The following is a 17,691-nucleotide window of genomic DNA, read 5'->3' on the forward strand; positions in this document are numbered from 1 at the left end:
CTGGAAAGTTTGAACCTTTGAGCTGAAAGTTACCATTTATTGTTTCCAGTCCATGCACTGTTAGGAATTAAGCCCATGCATGTCTAGCTGAGAGGAGGCTCCCCAAAACTCCAGGCAGTCCAGCTTTTTATTTCTCATTCTGATCTCTTCGTTACTACTCTTTCACTATTTTTTATTGACCTCTTCCTGTTTTCTGCTTTTTCTGTCACCTCTTCCTATAGCTTTTCCTGTAGTTTTCAGGGAAATATTTCTCTATAATCCCCCTCATTTTTGGAACAGAGTAACTTGCATTTTCTTCCTTGCCAGGGGATATATTTATTCTGTATGTCTTTGTGGTCTGTACCAGGTATTCAGATTCCATTATTCATCTATTTAGCTGCAAGATTTATCTGTATGCAAGCAATCCCTTAAAAAAAAACCTCGTAATGGGATGATGGCCAGACTCAGTGCACTCAAACTCAAAGGTACAGCAAAAGTCAGAGGAGGAGGATTCCTCTATTTTTATTTTTTTTTCTTCTCTAGTTAGAATAGCATCGAGGAAATTGAAGGAGCCTCCGCTGGGGTTCCCCCTGCCTGAGCACCAAACAGAACAGAGGGACGGCTGCATCCTGGTGAAATTGTGCAAGTGAGAACCTGCCTTTTGAACAGAGCTGGCCTCTGTGGGGGGGGTTTCGTGACTCCTGGGTAATGTCAGAAAGGAGTTGTGAAAAGCGGGTTAATGCAGCAAGGCTGGGGGGATGTCAGGCAGAACACCTGCATAAGCAGGAGCACTGCTTGGCAGCACCAAAGGCTGATTTATCTCTGATGGCGGAAATGTCTGTAGCAAAGTTGCAGAGTCTGTATATAAAGAGACCTAAAATTTGTCATGGCTTCTATCTTTATTCTGTTAATTCTAATAAAGTGGATGTTCTCTGTGTACTTTCTTTGCTACAGCAATAAAGCTGGCATGTTGTTATTTTGGGGCTTTTTAGAAAAAGCTCTTGTATAATACTAGTGGTTATCAAAAGTGCTTTTCTTATCTGGTATGTGGATAATCGGAAATTGTTAATAACAATTCTGGATGGTCATGATTGCACTGTTATCAGGAGAGGAGGAAATATTCCTGCTAATGCACTCTTTTGGCTCATGTAATGTTAAGTAGGGCATACTAAATGTTATGTATCATGTGCTGAACTTCAGCCTTTCAATACAGACATTGCAAAATCAAAGGAAAAAATAGCATTTAGTTGGCACTGATTTAAAAAAAAAGTTGTGTTTTCTATTTTTACTTCTGCTTTTTATCTCTGTAGAAGGACCAGCTTCTTAACAGTAAAGATACTGTTCTCCCTACAACTTCTTTCTAGGCTGTGAATTTCTTATGTAGAAGAGAATTTCTCTGACTTGGTGTCATGTATGGCAGAAAGGGCACTGCTTTAACCAATTTTTTAGGGCTGGACTGCTAAAAGGGTTACAGTGAGAACGATGGTGGTGGTGGTCGTGGTGGGGGGAGCCACCTCTGCGTGCATGGGTGCCTTTTCATACACCTTTAGGACTGTTCCTTGTCTGTCTTTGCAGAGCCTGCAGCAGTTTGGTTCTGCCTGAACCAGAGCAAAGTGTTAACAAGTCCCGCATCTCTTCCCTTCTCCAAAGCTTTAAAACTGCAATTGGTATGAAATGCTGTGGACTTGCAGAGTTTATGGTGGGCTGGTATATATCCAGCATACTGTAACTTTGCTGTGTCAGTTTTGGGAGGAGGAGGAGGGAAAGAGTCCACGTTCCTAAAGGACTGGTTAACAGCTGTACACTGTGTCCTGTTAGCTAACTGTCCTGCTGCTGTTAGTTACTGCTCTAACAGAGCTGGTCATTAGCTGCTGGAACAGATGATTTCTAGAGGATTATTTGCATTACACAATTTAATGCTTTTTAATAGCAAATTTTTAATTAAAAGAAGAGTCCTTTTGGAAGCAGCCTGAGCAGCTGCAGCTGAATTCTGTGTGTTTAATGTAATTAGAGAAACAGCTGGGGTGGGAGCTGAGCACCCAGCTCACAGACGGGTCACAGGTTGGTGGTGGCTTCTCGTGGGACAGGCATCTTGAGTGATGCGAACCGTGCGGGGGGTGTCCTGGCGCACCGCTGGGCTCGGAGGTGGTGGGACAATTCCCATCGTGGCTGCCCAGGCTGGTGAGCAGCTGGGGAAGTGGAGAGTGGGTGGTAGCCATCTGCATCAGTTCACTTGTTGCTTGTGCCGCCACGGCTGATAGTGCTCAGTTTGCCGTCTGTCAGGCCATGTGTATTTGTATCTCTAGTTTCAGCATCTCCTGGCGTGTTGGAGAATATCTTTGGAAGAGGCCATCAGGCAGGTTTTAGCTTCCAGTTTTATTCTGTTGCTTCTGGTGTGCACTGTCTCTTGAAATATGCCCCTTGTCGTATCTCTTACTTCCTCCCTTTCTCCATGATACAGGCAAATATCTGATGTCTGGTTGAAAACTGCTGAGAAGTGAAGCTGTGGCTGTTTCTAATGAGTGGCTGGCCTTTAAATAGCATTGTTGAGTCCAGAAGATCCCAGAGCACTTTTGAGTTTGCACTACTAAGGCTGTGTGAAGGAGTTACTGCATTGCAATTACCATGACCCAGGAGACAGCCAGAAATCTCTATTGCCTTGTATTGGCTCTGCTGCAGGTACTGCAACACGGGCAGCTTAATTCGAGCGCCCCAAATATTATATAACCACAGCACGCAATGTGTGTTGGTGAAGAGGTAGTTGGCTAATAGTATCCTTTGTGTTCCCATAATATCCAAATGCTTTACACCAGGGAACCTAAATTTAGCAGACAAGATTACCCTACCCTGTAGCTTGACTGCTGTCCCTAAGGACAGGCAAAGACCATTGGTGTGTAGGAGCAAGCATATTTCAGCCATGTTACCTTTTACTAAGCAGAGATGAGTAATTGCAAAGTGAAGATACCAGGTATTCTCCTGTGAAATTATTCTTCTGCTTGTGTACTTGCTTTTTGCTGTGGCTTTGGAAACTGCTTTGCAGAGATTTACTTGAAGCAGGTTGCCGGAAACCACCCTATGTTACAAGATCCTCCCTGCCCCAACCATGGGCTGAGCCCCCGGGCAGCCCTGTTCCCCTGTTTGCTGTAAACATGGGGTACAGGGGAGTGTTCATCCTGGAGCAGACATAGGTGCTTCTGGCCTGTCATGTTTGATGTAAGAGTTAAAAGGTAATAATATTCAGCATATTGGGCAGAGTGAAGGGAAGATGTGGGTTGAATCTAGGCTAGGAATAATCTGTGTTTGTGACCCCAATGTCAATTGGCCTTTTATATGTGACATTTTAAAAATTAGATGCCTGTTGCTTTTCAGTGTCTTTTTATGTACCTCTGTAGTTCAGGTGGACTTTTATAAAAATTGAAAGCTCTTTTCTGATCTCTTCATGATTCACTTCAACTTTTGCATTCACAGAGTCTTGCTGGGCATGACTCAGCAGCAATTTTCATTAGTTGTTAGTCTGGTTCAGTTTATTATGAGGGAGACTTTCCTCTTATGCTCTGTTGCTTTGTATTACACTCAAGCATCAGAAAGCTGTGGCTGCTTGTACAGGGTTGCTTTATTCAGGCAGAGAATGCAAGCCACGTGGCATGACGGTTACTGTATTGCTGTTTCTCACTGAAATGCTTAATTTTCTGTAGTTAATATCATAGCTTATTAATATTGTTTCTCTCTAAAGTAAAAACTGTATGTACATGGGGATTTTGAAACACTTTGAAGTATCAGCTTGAAGTTTTGTTCTTGAGATGAGATTTCCAGTGAGACTCTGAAGACAGCAGGCAGAGAAAAAGTAATACTCATAGCTGATGTTCTTAGAAAGTGCTTGAACTGCTGGCACCCAGCTGCTGTTCGGTTCAGTAACTGCAGCACGTCCCCTTGAGCCACTCAGTGTGGTGTCAGGCTCTTTGCAAGTGCTCTCTGGGTTGCATTAGGGCTTTGGACCTGACACACACACCCACCTGAGACAGAAAACAATTTGCATCATTTGCATTAGACAGTGCTGAAGATGTGAGTCGTCGGGGAAAGGGAGTGGTTTGGTCTCACTCTTTCTCTGTTGTTAGTTTTTTCCAAAAGGCCAGCTTTGTGGGAGATGTTTCTTGTACAGGTAAGACCAGTGTACATAGGATGAGGCTAAAGTGGAGACTGAGGGTAGAAAAGAGTGCTTAAACCAGTTAGCTAGGCTGTGCCTTGTGCCCAGTGATGCACTGCAGCTCTTTAACTACGCCAAGTTGCAGGTGTGCATTTAAAACTGGAGGGACAGTCTTAGGTAGCAGTCTCATTACCCTGAGTGGAGTGCCACTACAGTACCAGATCCAGGACTGTCTGTGAAGAAAGTTAGGCTTTTTTTGTGTCTTGCTGATCATCAAGATGCTGTACTGATGAAACCACTTCTTATTCCTCCTGGAATCTATGTGCTTCTTGGATATTCATCCAAGTGGTGATGCGCACTTTCTGCTGACTGACCAGCTGGAATTGTTCCAGATGTTTCTAACTAAGAGCCTGTAAATACTTCTCCTTTGGATAGCATTTCTTCTGGCATTGCTTACCAGTGCTGTGGGTTTTCATTTACTATTTCTGAAGTTATCTGTAAGACTTGACAGTCTTAAAAAATTAGATGTGCTTGTGAACTCTGTGAGCTCTCTCTTCTTTGTGTGGATGGGACTTTTTTCTGTGCTCTGACTAAAACCTTGGGTGAAGTCTTTTGCCATATCCTGTAACTGATTTAATGCCTCGTTGCCTAACTTGCTTCGGTTTTCTTTCTTTCTCCCCTCTCCTCGTCTGTTCTTGCTAACCATTGTGGTAAGTGTTCTTTCATCCACCAGAGGCCTTGGACATGGGAGCAGTCATCAGGTGACCCTGTCTGTGCATGGTATTGGCAGGGACTGATTTCCTACATCTGTGAGAATCCCTGTGTTAAGAGTGCTTGGCTAGAAAGGAAATGTGGTTTGAATTGCTGCTTCTGGGCAACAGAATTAGTTAATAGAAATAATCACCTCTAATCTTCTGGTGAATAGAGTGAGATCAGGTTCCTTGGCCAGTACTGAACTCTTTTGTAGTTTGGTTGTCTTTTGGAAGACTGTGTTGCTGTTGAGCAACTTCCCTGTTGCTGCGTCTTGAGACTCATTTTGTGATGTATTTGTCTAGCCTGCTCCACTAGACAAAGATGTCACTGCTCCCCTGATGACAGCAAAACAAAAAAATGGTTCTGTAATTTTTTAAGAAAAGATTAACTGGATGAATATTTTTAATTCTCCATTTTCTTATCATGGATAGTCAGGTTTTTGGGAATCCTTTACCCTCCAGTGACTACATATGATTATATTTTCTACCTTCTCATGTCAACAGCTTACACAGGTATGAGCAGCCTATGTGGACTCTGCTCAGCTGCTTGATTGAAGCTGAACTTGTGGTAATGGTGATGTCAGATGGCGTTTCAGGACCAGCAGCCTGTGGAACTGATGGGATCTCCTTTTCATGGGAAAATGTCTGAAATAGAGGACAGCCCAGTACTTGGGTTCCTGTTACCCACTCTTGGAGTTGGCCATTTGGGAACCTGTGTCCTGCCTTCAAGTGGTGGGCACTTGTATAGAACACCTTTAAAGCAAAGAGGGCTCTGTTTTCTGTAGAGTGGGAGCATCAGATTATATCTGATGTTTTTCTGTCTTTACGATGAATGTTAAAACCATGTGGATCATATCTATGAACCAAAGTGGAGAGGAGGCCAAGAAGCTTTTTAAATACTTTTATCCTTGACATGAGCTAAATGTGGTGGAATTACTTCTGAATATGTGTGCGCCTGGATGCTACCCTGTGCGACCTGCTGTAGGTGAACCTGCTTTGGCAAGGGGGTTGGACTAGATGATCTCCTGAAGTTCCAACCTCTACCATGCTGCGATTCTGTGATTTTATGGGCTGGCTGAATGGTTTTGGAAAAGGCAGATCATGTTTTAAAGCTGATGGTCTCTGGTCGTTAGCACTGTATTAGGAATTAGAGCATTTTAACTTGTGAACCATGGTATGAGAGCTGCCTGTCGGAGTATCCTTGCTGGTAGTGAGGGCTCTTGTGGCTCTCTGCAGGAGGGCAGGTAAGCAAAACGTTAGGGTGAAAGGACACTGTGTGTTTTTGCCGTTCTGCTACTGGGTATTGCTTTTGTTTCTTCCCGTTAGCATTGGAGTGAAGTAGATGTGGGCTGGAATTGAAAGTCACAAGAGTTTTGGTATATTCAGACTTTTAATCCTTTCTGACTCGCTTCATTGCTGCCCTCCTCCACACTTTAAGCCAGATGTTTTGAGCTGTTGCTAACTATTCTCGTGCAGGGTGGTGGAGCCCACTGTCATTTTTCCGATAGCTTTTCTGGGTTTTTCTGTTCTGCTGTTACTCCCTGAGCTTTGTTACCTCAGCAGATTAAATCCCGGGCAGATTTTGTTCCAGCATTGCTCTGGGCCGTGGCAAGGAAGCGGCTCCCTTGTTAAGTTAATGACCTGCGTCCTGCCTCCAAGGCCTTCTTTTGCTGTGCAGCCCCAGGGTGATGTACAGCGTCAGTATTTATGAACTGGCTCTGTTCTCCTGTCATGGTTCCTCACCTAAGGACACAAATAGTGTTTTACTGTCCTTGAAGGCTCTTTCTGCTGCTTCTGCCAGTCTCTGCCAGCTGAATTGCTAGTTCCTTCCCTTTTCATAATGTATCTGACAAAATTGCTTTCCTCAGGACAAAGAAATAGCACCAATCAGCTCATTTATGTTTTATTTTCTGATGTAATCTGCTGTCCGCATCTTTGCATCAAAGTTTATTGTTCACTATCCCTCACTTCTATCTGCAGACGTGTTTGCTGTTCCCTTTTCATGCCCACTGCTCTTAGTGCTGTGCTCCTCCTCTGTCAGGATTTCATTCGTGCTGCTCTCCTCTCAGCTTGGTGTTTCTTGCAGTGCTTCAGTGACCTTTCAGGTGCCAGAGGAAGGAGAATGCTTTTTTGTGCACACTGAGCATCACCAGACACGACCTTATTAGCACATTCAGCTTTCCTTGAAGTTTCTCCATCTGTTCCCTCTTCATAAGGTCTCTTCACAGACTTCTGCCTGTGTCCTGGGCCTCAGCTCTTGTTCTTGTGCCTGTGTCCTGCATTCACCTCGAAGTCTTGTGCACTGGAGTGAAAACTGCCCTGTACTGAGAATCCAAGTGTCTGTTTCAGCCACTTCCCATCTTGTTTCCAGTCTTGAATGGAAATCTTTTCTCCTAGGAAATACCCTTCTTCTCACTTGCGTTTTTGTGATGCTTCCTCTGCTGGTTTCTGCCAAGTGCTCAGGAGACAAGTTTTCTTGTAAACACAAAGTTGTATTGCAGTGAAGTTAGTACAAAGCCAACTAAAACTGCTTACTTGGAAGCAATTGGGGTCTTTTTGCAACTAATTATTTGAGGAACATAGTTCTTAAAGGTGAGACATGTCTCTGTTTTCATGCTGTAGTAACAGCATGTTGCACCAGAAACGCCTGTTGTACCAGTACTCTAGCTGTACTTGCTTGTTTGCAGTGTTATGCCAGGTGGAGTGCTCCTCCCAAACCCCTGTGGTTAGATCCAGTAGAAGTGCTAAGGAAAGGAAGTTGGCTAGGGGACCAGCCCAAAAGGCTTGTAGATAAAGGCGGGAAAAATATAGGAAAGTACGGGCAGAAAGATTAAGGAAAGAATGAAATCTTTTAAAGAAAAGTACTGGCAATGGTCTCTGCGCATCTGTGCTACTCTCAAGTTTGAGTTTGTGTGTGTTTGCATGCGTGTGAAAGGCTGCCTTAGCAAAGGAGAGTTGCAAGGAGGATTAAGGACAGCACTGAGAATGTTTGCAAAAGCTGTTCCATAGGAGGCAGGAGCATGTGCCAAGTGCTGGCTTGAAACATTCCTAGGGCAGTGGTCGTAGCTGGTGTCATGTGCCAATAAGAGGTGCAGACTGACCTCTTGATGCTGGCAGAGAGAAAGTCATGATGTTGGGAAAAGTCAAGACAGATCACCTGTATTTTACGTGGAAGAGAATGGAAGACAGGAAAGAGTAGCAAAGGTACCATTAAATGACAGAACAGAGTAACAAAATTTTTATTGTAGGAATGAGAATGGTAATGTTACTTTGGCCAATACTTGATTACAAGGTGGTACAGTGACTGAGGCACGCTCTAGTCTCAGCTAGTTGCTTTCATTGGGTAAATCAATAGGGAAAAAGATGATCATATGAAGACGACAACTTGTTCTAGTCAAGATGTGAAAGTTTAGGAATTGAGTCAAATAGGGTTGCTAGCTTGTGACCCCTATTGGCAGGGAAAATACTGAAGTTTTCCAGCAGGGGAGAAAAGCAAAAAGTAGGGGGTAGGTAGCAATATGAATTGAAGACCTTAGTTACTCCTCTTGAACTAGAATTAGTGCCTAGGTATCCATTCAAACAGAAGGAAATGGCAGTGTCCTGGCTGCACAGATATAATAGTTATTGCTCACATGTAACATGGGGGAAGGAGGACAGAAACCCATAGACCCCAGAATACTAGGGGATAGTGGCCCATCATGGGGGCAACCTCAGTCCTGCAAGTTTAAGAGGACAAGGAAATGGAAAGTATGAAGGTTAATTTAGGCACTAGGAACAGAACTAGGAAGGGATAGGTAAGGAAGGTGAAGGAGGATGGTATTTTGAGAAGGGTAATGTGGTCAGATATGTCTGTGGTAACAAACAGGTCAGAGAAAATGAGTCAAGAAACCAGCTCTGAATTTTGGGTAAGGGTTTGGGGTGTAAGTCAAAAGGAAGTAAAAAGAGGGAACTTCATGGAACTTTACAGGTGAAAGTCAAAAGGGACATCAGTGGCACTGACATGCAGGTGGGGTCAGTTTTTGGGTTGAGGGGCTTGTTTGGAGGGTTTTGAAAAATAAGAATGTGGGGAGAGATGGCAAAACGTGAGCATGGAGGAAAGAGTAGGCAGATGTGAAAGAAGGGTACTGAAGCGTTAGAGGAGAACAAATAGGCGGTCAAAGATATTTAGAGTTTGTTTTGACGCTGAGGAGGAGTGGGTGTATGTGAAGGACACCCATCTGTTACTTTGAGATAATGGAAGGAAATAGGTCACTAAGTGAACACACGAAGCAAAGGGCATGGGGAATTAATAGACTGATTGGGCTGAGGGAGAACTTGGCTGTGTGCATGGGTTTGATTTGTGAAGTGTCATATTTGCTACATGCTCTGTAAATCTCCATTTCTTGATTATGTTTTTGCAGTGCGGCTCCATGACAGTATTTCAGAAGAAGGTTTCCATTACCTCGTCTTTGATCTGTAAGTGTCTGTCTTTGGCTTTGATGCTTCACCAGTGATACAGGCACACGGATGATTGACTAAGAGTAGAATAAAAAGCACCTGCATTAATATAATTCTCCATTTCTCTTTTGAGACCTGTAGAAACCTCTGACCTATTTGACAAAAACTAATTGACTGTGTGGTAGGGGGTGGACCAGGAAGGCTCCTGGCAGCAGGTGTAAGCATGGGATGGCAAAGGATGGCTATCCTGTATAGGGAGGCTGTTTGTATATTTTCTGAGGCAGCCTGGAGGGAGTCAAAAGAGGAGTGTTCTGCCCAAGCTTAGCATATACTAACCTCTGTAGAGGTGCATGGGCAATTCGTGTATACTGCTGGTGAAATGGCAGCCCAAGGGGTCGGTCACATGGATGTACCAGTGCTGGTGCCGTGGTGGTGGAGCTCTGCCCTAGTTTCCCTGTGCCTTAGGTTGGTGGTGGAGCTCTGCTCTGGCTCCCCTGTGCTGCAGGTCTCTGCACAGTTTGCAGAAAAGGGCCCAGGTGGGTGACCACGTACGTCCCGTGCAGCCTTGAGCTAGACCTGCATGGGCTCTGTAACCTCCCTTGTTCTTTTGCACTCCAGGGTTACTGGTGGGGAGCTCTTTGAGGATATTGTTGCCAGAGAATATTACAGTGAAGCAGATGCCAGGTAAGACTGTTTTCAGACCCTTCTGTGTATGTGCCACATGTGTTGGCAAGTGGAATGAGTTTCCTGACTGCTGTTCTGTGCATGGCTTTGTTCTGACACTCTTGCTCCTTGTCTGGAAAAAAACAATTCCTTTCTCTGCTGTTAGCATAAACTGTTGTCATGGGTCAGCCTGACTCACCGCCGCTTGCAGACGCCGCTGTCTTTGCCACTTGCTGTGCTCTTTGCTGGGAGATCCATTGCCAGCGGCTTTGCCTGCCTGACCTTTCTGGTGGGTGGTGTTAGTGTGTCCTTGGTGAGCAAACGTAGGGGAGAGCTGTCCCGTGGCTGTGAAAGTGCTGCCTGTTTGGCCTCTGCCTTCTCCTAGAAGGGGTCCCAGTGATGTGTCGTGGCTGCTCTGCAGACCCATTCGATTTGCCTGTGTCTAGGTAATGGTTTATGGAGCAGGGGGGGAGAGGGGACTTTGAAGGCTATGTTTTTGTGGAAGCTCTCTGACTGTGAGCTGGTTGGCGCAGTGAGAAGAGGCACAACATGTGAGAGAAACCTTTATATTTTATTAGTGAAAATATTTAGAGTTACGTCCTTATGAGTGAGTCTCCTCTCTCCCATGCATGAGCTTCCTGCAGTGGCCTGTGCTTGTCCCTCTGCTGTTTACGCAGGGCGGGTGTTTAGTTCTGCAGTAGCTGAGGGTGTTCTCTGACCCGTCTGTCTGCTGGATATGCAGCATTTAAATCAAAGCTGGGATTAGGCACCTCCTGTTCCACTTTAGCAGGGGCTGGGAGTGGCCCGATGGTGACATTTCATCCCTGCTTATTCGGCACCCGTGTTCTTATCCCATCCTAACCCTTGCTGGAGCAGGAATTAGGGAAGCTGTGAAACAGGAGGGGTAAGAAGGGAGTAGTGAGTGCTGCTGCAGGGTGAGCGTGGCAGGCAGTGCTGTGAGGAAGATCATCCTGTGTGCAAGGAAGGAAAGAGTATGACCTGGTCTGTTAGTGTAGGTGCTGTTGTGGAGTCTGTAGGTGCTTATTTGCTTTCCCTGTGGTACACTCACAGCCTCTGTCTTCTGGGCATTGTACAAAGCTTTCAAATGAGGTATTACACTGAGCGCTCTACCATGAGCTGTCTGATGGTGGGGAAGGCCAGTGGGCTTATCATCTCTGATGGAGCTCCTGGCAGAGAACTGAGAGCCCTGTAGATGTTTTCAGTGGGGTGCACAGATTTGTAGGCATAGCATCTCAGACAGAAATACAGTCACTCAAACTGTTCCACCTTGAAGTTAGGAAGTTTTGAGGTTATCCATCATCATCCTTCCCCACTCTGTTTCCTGAAATGGTCAAGAGCTGGCAGTGACTGACACTGCTCAGGAAAATTATGGCAGAGCTGGGGAAAAAGGAGAACTGTCTGTTGCTCTGTGAGACTTCCTGAGGGTGCTCAGCCCTCCTACTGTCAGCCGGCCAGGTCTTGCAGTGCCCACAAGATGACAGAGTGAAACTCCTCCCTTTCTCTCCCCATGCCGAGCTGAATTCCAGAGCAGGCTGGGAGAGCGAGGTCTGTGCCAATCCGCCGTGCTTGGCTCGCCTGGGACACCTCACACTTTTGCCATTTTTGGCCAGAAAATCTCTCTCGCTCAGACTCAGCTCTGTTCTAATTATACATTTTTGTTTTGGGAGTGGGGAGATATTCATGGACTCCAACCCTGAGGATTGTACTGCCAGCTCTGAAGGGGCAGGGGTAACATATACATAGTGCTGTACCTCCTTTCCTCTTCCTCCCCTCACCCTCTTCCCATCGTTTCCATCAGCCAATTTACCTTCCCTCAAATATTTCACTGATTTCAATTTGTTTTCCCCTGAGATTTGTAGAATTTGGTGAGGGGACTGACTGACCCTGCAGTGAGGACACAGACTTCTCTGAGTTGCCCACATCTGGGTGCATACTGTCCGGCCATAGTTGTCAAAATCCCTACTCCATTCCACATTCACCCCGGGAGACAAGTAACTGTTTAGCAGAAGAGATGTTTTCAACCAGAAGTCTCACCCATGGGTGTGTTGTGCTGTTCTTATGCGACAGGTGTAAATAACATCTTGCTTTTGCCCCTGTGGTTACAGCAGTGAGTGGCAGAGACACTGTTTTCTGTGAGCACACAGCACTTAACAGGGAATGAGTCTGCTTTTCAGATCACTAACCCCTTAAGTGGAATCTGTACTTAAAAGGCACCCAGGGTGTGTGTGCACGTTGTGTATGTAAAGTGCTTGAGATGCTGCTCTGAAAGCTTTGCAAACTGGCAGACACTCAGGAGTCGTCATCCTGAATTTGCCAGGAGAGGCTGCTGCTCTCTAAAAGTTTATTCTTTGCTCAGGACTAGCCCAGCTGAATGTTTCTTGGACCGATTTGAGTCTTGCTTGCACAATCTTGGCTGCTGTTTGCAGATACTTGGGCGCCTCGGTTCTCCTGTATTAGCTGAAGGAACAAGTGAGATGCTTAGTGTGATGGGGAGGAAAAGGAGATGATGGGAGGTAGGAGAGAGGCTTTGTGGTCCTGCTGTAGCTAGGATGTTTAGCATCCTGTTTGTTGCTCAGGGGACTGGGGGTGTCCAGCTGTGACATCCAGTGGGCATGATGAAGGGACTCAGGCTGGGGAACTGAACTCTCCCTGGTACAGGTATAAAAGTTAGGGAGATAGTTCTGGAATGAGATGAGATGCCAAGTGTATGTGTGTGTGTGCATAACTGTGTGTCTCTCCCTTTATCTTGCAGCCACTGTATTCATCAGATACTGGAGAGTGTGAATCACATTCACCAGCATGATATCGTGCACAGGGACTTGAAGGTAATATTTCCTCCGTGCCACAGAGGCTGAGGAGAGCAGCCAGGGGATCATTGGAAGAGGCAAGACAGGAATGCTGTGTTGCCAGCTGGCAGGGTTTTTTTAATTTGAACTGGGCTCAGGGGTTCCTGAAGCATAAATTTCGCTCCTTCAGAGTTTTCTAGAGGGTGTACTGAACTCCCAAGGAAGTTTTCAGTCTTTGTGAACTTTGCCAGCTCCCAGCCTCTCTGAGGCAGCTCCAGGATGGAGATGTGAACCTTGGAGTGCAGTAGGCTTTCAGAAAAGCTTGGGTAGGATTCATTATAATGAAGGACGCTTTCTAGTCTGCCATTGAAGAGATCTCTAGAGACCTGGGGCAATCTGTTCAATCTGCCAGGATGAGTTTGTCTGCACAGAGCAAGTATATTTTTATTCTGCACTGTTGCCAAACACATGCCATTGGGCTAGGGCAGAGATGCACAACAAGAATTTTTCATGTCATTTCTTTCTTCTCTCATCAGTAGAAGCACTTTTAATCTGAAACAAAAACTGCTGGCCAGTTAAACACTGGGTGAATCAACCATTTGCCACATTATAACACATTTATAGACCCAGAGCCCCCACAGTGTAGTTACTTAAACTCCCTTCCCATGCAGTGCCAGCTGTACTGGAAGCTGGGCAGGCTCCAAAGTGAAGGGGTTTGTGCGAGAAGGTCGGCTTGCCCTGCAGCCCTCTCTGTCTAAAGTGGGAATGGTGATGGCCACCAGTGGTCCAGTTAAGTTAATGCAGGATGACACCTGCTACTAATGTTGGTTTTGGTTTGTTCATAAGGGAAAAAGTATAAAAATATTTTGCAAAGAGCAAGGTAAAAGCATGTTCCAAGCTCAGTGGCAGTGTTCCCCGAGTGTTCAGTCTAGTGGACAGCTGTTAACCCTTAGTGTTTCTGGCAAACTCTCATGTAACGCTTTTGGCCCTCTGATTCAGAGCACTATGAAAAGATGCAAGTGATCTACTGTGGAATGGCTGCTCTGGATTAGAGCTGGCACCTGCTCGAGAGAAAGTGGCCTCTAAGAGGCACTACTGCCCAAAATTAGGGCCTGTGCGAAAATCAGTAGTGTTTTCCAGTACAGGACGGTTTACGTTTTCCTTCGCATCCTGTGTTCACATATAATCTGTTTTGTTTGTGTGGAGTTGTGAACTTGTTTAGAACTTACCAGCTGCTACATACTCCCCACTGTAGTTAATGTGTGTCTTCTGTTACTTGCTCTGATTCACAGAAACTATGCAAGCCTGAGGAGCAGACGTTCCTTTTAGCAATAAAAGATCGCATCCTCTTTATTTATTTAATATAATCCTATTTATTTAATACTTAGCTTCTTGCCAAAAGCTTGGCCTTCAGGGTCAGTGTGTAATAACTGCTAGGCTTGCTTCAAGCGAAGTTTTGTCTTTTGCACCTCCTTTTCATAAGCCTATCTTTTGGCTGACATGCTCTTAAAGAACATCAAATGCGGAGTTGCCCGTAGGGACCATAAGAAATTAGGGAACGCATTCACATCCTTACCAGAAAGTATGTGAAACCTGAGACGACTCATATGTTGGCAAACAAGCACATGGATAAGCACCATTAGCCTTAAGGTGTTTGTTGTTGTATGTTAGAAGCAAATAGTGCTTAGCTAGCACAAGCCTAGCCTAAACATCAGTGTTTAGTCAAGCCAAGCCCAGGTATGACCTGAAGTTGGGAGGGATTTTAAGAAGAATGCATTGGTCTTCTGCTTCTTTACACTGGTGAATTTTCATCACTGTAGCTTGATTAACACAATCTTTTCCACTTCCCACATAGTGAAAAGCCAGTGGCATCAAAATGCATTGGGACCCAACCCAGTTCCCCTTCTTTCAGTGCTGCTTCTGGCAAGGACTGTGATGGGCAAGGCTGTTCTCCCTTTGTTCAGAGCAGAAGCAAGGCACATGCCCAGTACTTTAAGGCAGGTGAATGAGCAAAGCATCTTGTTCCTGTCAGAACAGGGATAGAGAGTTGCTGTGGGATGAAACTGGTGAGCAGGCTGCAAAACAAGACCTTCATCTGATTTATGAAAGTGAGACAAGCTCCTGTTTCTGGATTTCCAGGCTTCCATCTTGCTTGGTTAAAAACTCAAGTTGATATAAATTGCAAAAATGATCAGAAGGAGGTAGGAAGAGAAATCACATTTGTCCTGCCTGTCTGCAAGTTGGGTTTCTTGCAGACCCATTCTTTCTGTAATAGCTACCACCTTAAAGCTCTGGGGTTTTGAAGGGTCCCATGTAACTAGCCGCTCTGGTGCTTCAGAGGAAGCTGCTGACTCTCAGTGCAATTTTTGGAGTTGTGTTAAGCCTTCTGCTGAAGTCCTCTGCTGAATTATGATTTTGGGTGAGATTCATGAGAGGTGGAGCTGTGAGGGTCAAAAGTCTGTCTCCCTTTCCTGGCACATGGGGGAAGTGACATGGCTGCTTGCCACATAGGTGACAGTGGCAGTAGAAGACAGCATATTTTATGCTGCTGTAAATATGTAGCATGAAAAAACAGCTTACAAGAGTACTCAGTGCTGTGCTGCTTATGCCAATTTGAGGACGATGCTTTTTCTGTAAGGGATGAAAGCTACTGCCTATCCAGATGATGCCTTCCCACATTATGGCACTGTATTTGGCAGCCCTTATTAGCATCATATTTACTTTTTCAGTGCCCTGGGGACTGTGTAATCTTCATGGGGAGAAACATCACTGCAGATTGTATCTACTGCATCTTCCCCCCTTTTCCTTCACCCCCCCCCCCCCACAATTACTGTGCGGGGATGACAGAACAAATTCTGGGTTCTGTGCTGCAGGAACTGTACTGCCAGTGCCCTCTGGTGTCAGCATGTAACATATGGGCTGGGTTGGGAGAGGCTCTGGCTCTCACAGAGGATTTGTGTTAGACTTGAGAATTTTCTGCAACTCTAAGTCAAGGCTGTTTGTTGCTGTAGCTCTGCCTTCACCTGAACAGCTTTAGTCTATGCTTGATGAAGTCTGTCAGCAGATTGAATGTAATGATGTGAATACTGAGGTAGGATGCTTTAACAAGGATGTCAGTCTTTCCTTTTTACCCCCTTTTTTCTTTCTTCTCCCCAGCCTGAGAACTTACTACTGGCGAGCAAATGTAAGGGTGCTGCTGTCAAACTGGCTGACTTCGGACTGGCTATAGAAGTCCAGGGAGAGCAGCAGGCCTGGTTTGGTAAGAGTGTCTGAGCTTTCCCACTTTTGCTCCCTGCTTTCCTGGTGGCTGGTTGAGTTGCACCCTCCCTGACTACTTTCTCTCGGCTCTTCCAGCACGCTTATGTGTATTTGGTATTGCTGCTTCCTTTCCAGGCATCTCAGCCTCTGGGTCCTTGGGCACAAGCCTAGGTGCAGTAGAAAGAATGTGATAAAAGGCAACAGAAAAAGTGTCTGTGGGTTTCTCTGTTTTTCTTCTCAGTTTATGGTAGATGCTAGTGTCAGAGATGAATGCAGCTGCTAAGTTTAGACTCTGATCTGAACTTTCCTACTGCTTAAGAGTGTAGATATCTGGAATTTTGTTTGGTCATTTTGCAGAAATGCATTTGACCTGGCCTTCCTCAGACACTTTGGATCTGGCCTTATCTTTGTTTAGCTAAAACATAATTAGAAACGAGACCTTCTCAGGCTAAACATCAGCTCTGAGACTCTGCAGTTCTGCAGAGATTCTGGAGAGATGACTGCTTCTCCCGGTCTGCCCACACCATTGGCAGTCAAATGTATCCCATCTGTGTCTTGTGTTTTCAAACTCCAAGCTATTATGCTTAACAATGATATAAGGCCTGGCATATGAATTTGTGCCCAGCTGGTTGACACGGTCCCTCTTTCTTTTCTGTTTTTCCTGCAATACACAGACACTCAATCTCATCTTATTTTTCTTTTTTTTTTCATTTTTTTCCTTCCCTCTTTCTGTTGGTTTAGCAAGAGGTAGCTCTAGCAAATATGAGATGAAGGGTGGGAAATGGATTTTGGAATTTGCAGGTTACCACTAGTGGATTTTGTGATGTGGCAAGATCTCTTCTGCTTGGATACTGTAAGTACTTCATGTCATCTATTTTCTGGCAGGGTTTGCTGGCACTCCAGGCTACCTCTCCCCCGAAGTCTTAAGAAAAGATCCTTATGGAAAACCAGTGGATATATGGGCATGTGGTAAGATTCTGTCAAAACCTTTTACACTTAAACAAGACCGTTTAATGTAGAAGAGCAATTTCTTATCAACTATTTCTGGGAGGGTGCACAGTGCTGCTTCTTACTGGGTGGAGAGAGGAGGGCACACTTGAGGATAAGCACCTTGTGTAGATGGAGTTAATATTGGAGCCTGAACTCATTTGATTCTGGCTCCTGATCCTTTCCTCGGGCCAACTGTCAGATGTTTGAGACTCAGGAGATAGGACCTGTCTTTGCAGAGTCAGTTGTTTAGATAACTGTAGCTATTTCCTATCACACTAAGTAGAAGATGAAATACTGAAGAGAGATTTTTTTTTTAAAGGAAAAAATTAAGTGTAAATGTATCTGTGACTTATGAGTTTAAAGATATGTGATATTGATGTTGCCTGACTTGAACTAAATGGTTCTCTGCAGGCCAGGAGTATTAGCTTTGTCAGTAGCATTTTTGTCCCAAGACCATGCATAGTAAGCATCTAAAAGCCTAGTCCTTCCTAAAAAGTCCTTTGCTGCCCAGCGACCCCAGGAGATGTGGCTTCATTTTATTCTGAGAGCAGCTGGGAGTTGTGGCTCACCAGCCATGATAGCCAGAGGAGGGTAGAAGGACATCATGCACCTTGTTCTAGCTCATGGCGGGTGGGGTTAAGAGCTGAACACGAAGGGCCCG

General features: G+C 45.1%; 1 protein-coding gene across 1 annotated transcript in view; it reads left to right on the top strand.

Moving 5' to 3' along the window:
* Positions 1 to 17,691, top strand: part of LOC104538140 (calcium/calmodulin-dependent protein kinase type II subunit gamma) — a gene marked incomplete at its 3' end in the record, with an annotated part of 82,688 nt that overhangs the window by 58,937 nt on the left and 6,060 nt on the right. The window contains exons 4-8 of the mRNA XM_010181233.1: positions 9,276 to 9,330; positions 9,931 to 9,996; positions 12,749 to 12,821; positions 15,939 to 16,041; positions 16,926 to 17,009. Coding sequence (XP_010179535.1) covers positions 9,276 to 9,330; positions 9,931 to 9,996; positions 12,749 to 12,821; positions 15,939 to 16,041; positions 16,926 to 17,009 — 381 coding nt within the window. The remainder of the gene's footprint in view (positions 1 to 9,275; positions 9,331 to 9,930; positions 9,997 to 12,748; positions 12,822 to 15,938; positions 16,042 to 16,925; positions 17,010 to 17,691) is intronic.

Source organism: Mesitornis unicolor, unplaced genomic scaffold (assembly GCF_000695765.1).
Source record: "Mesitornis unicolor isolate BGI_N332 unplaced genomic scaffold, ASM69576v1 scaffold613, whole genome shotgun sequence".
In the NCBI taxonomy this organism is placed as follows: Eukaryota; Metazoa; Chordata; class Aves; order Mesitornithiformes; family Mesitornithidae; genus Mesitornis; species Mesitornis unicolor.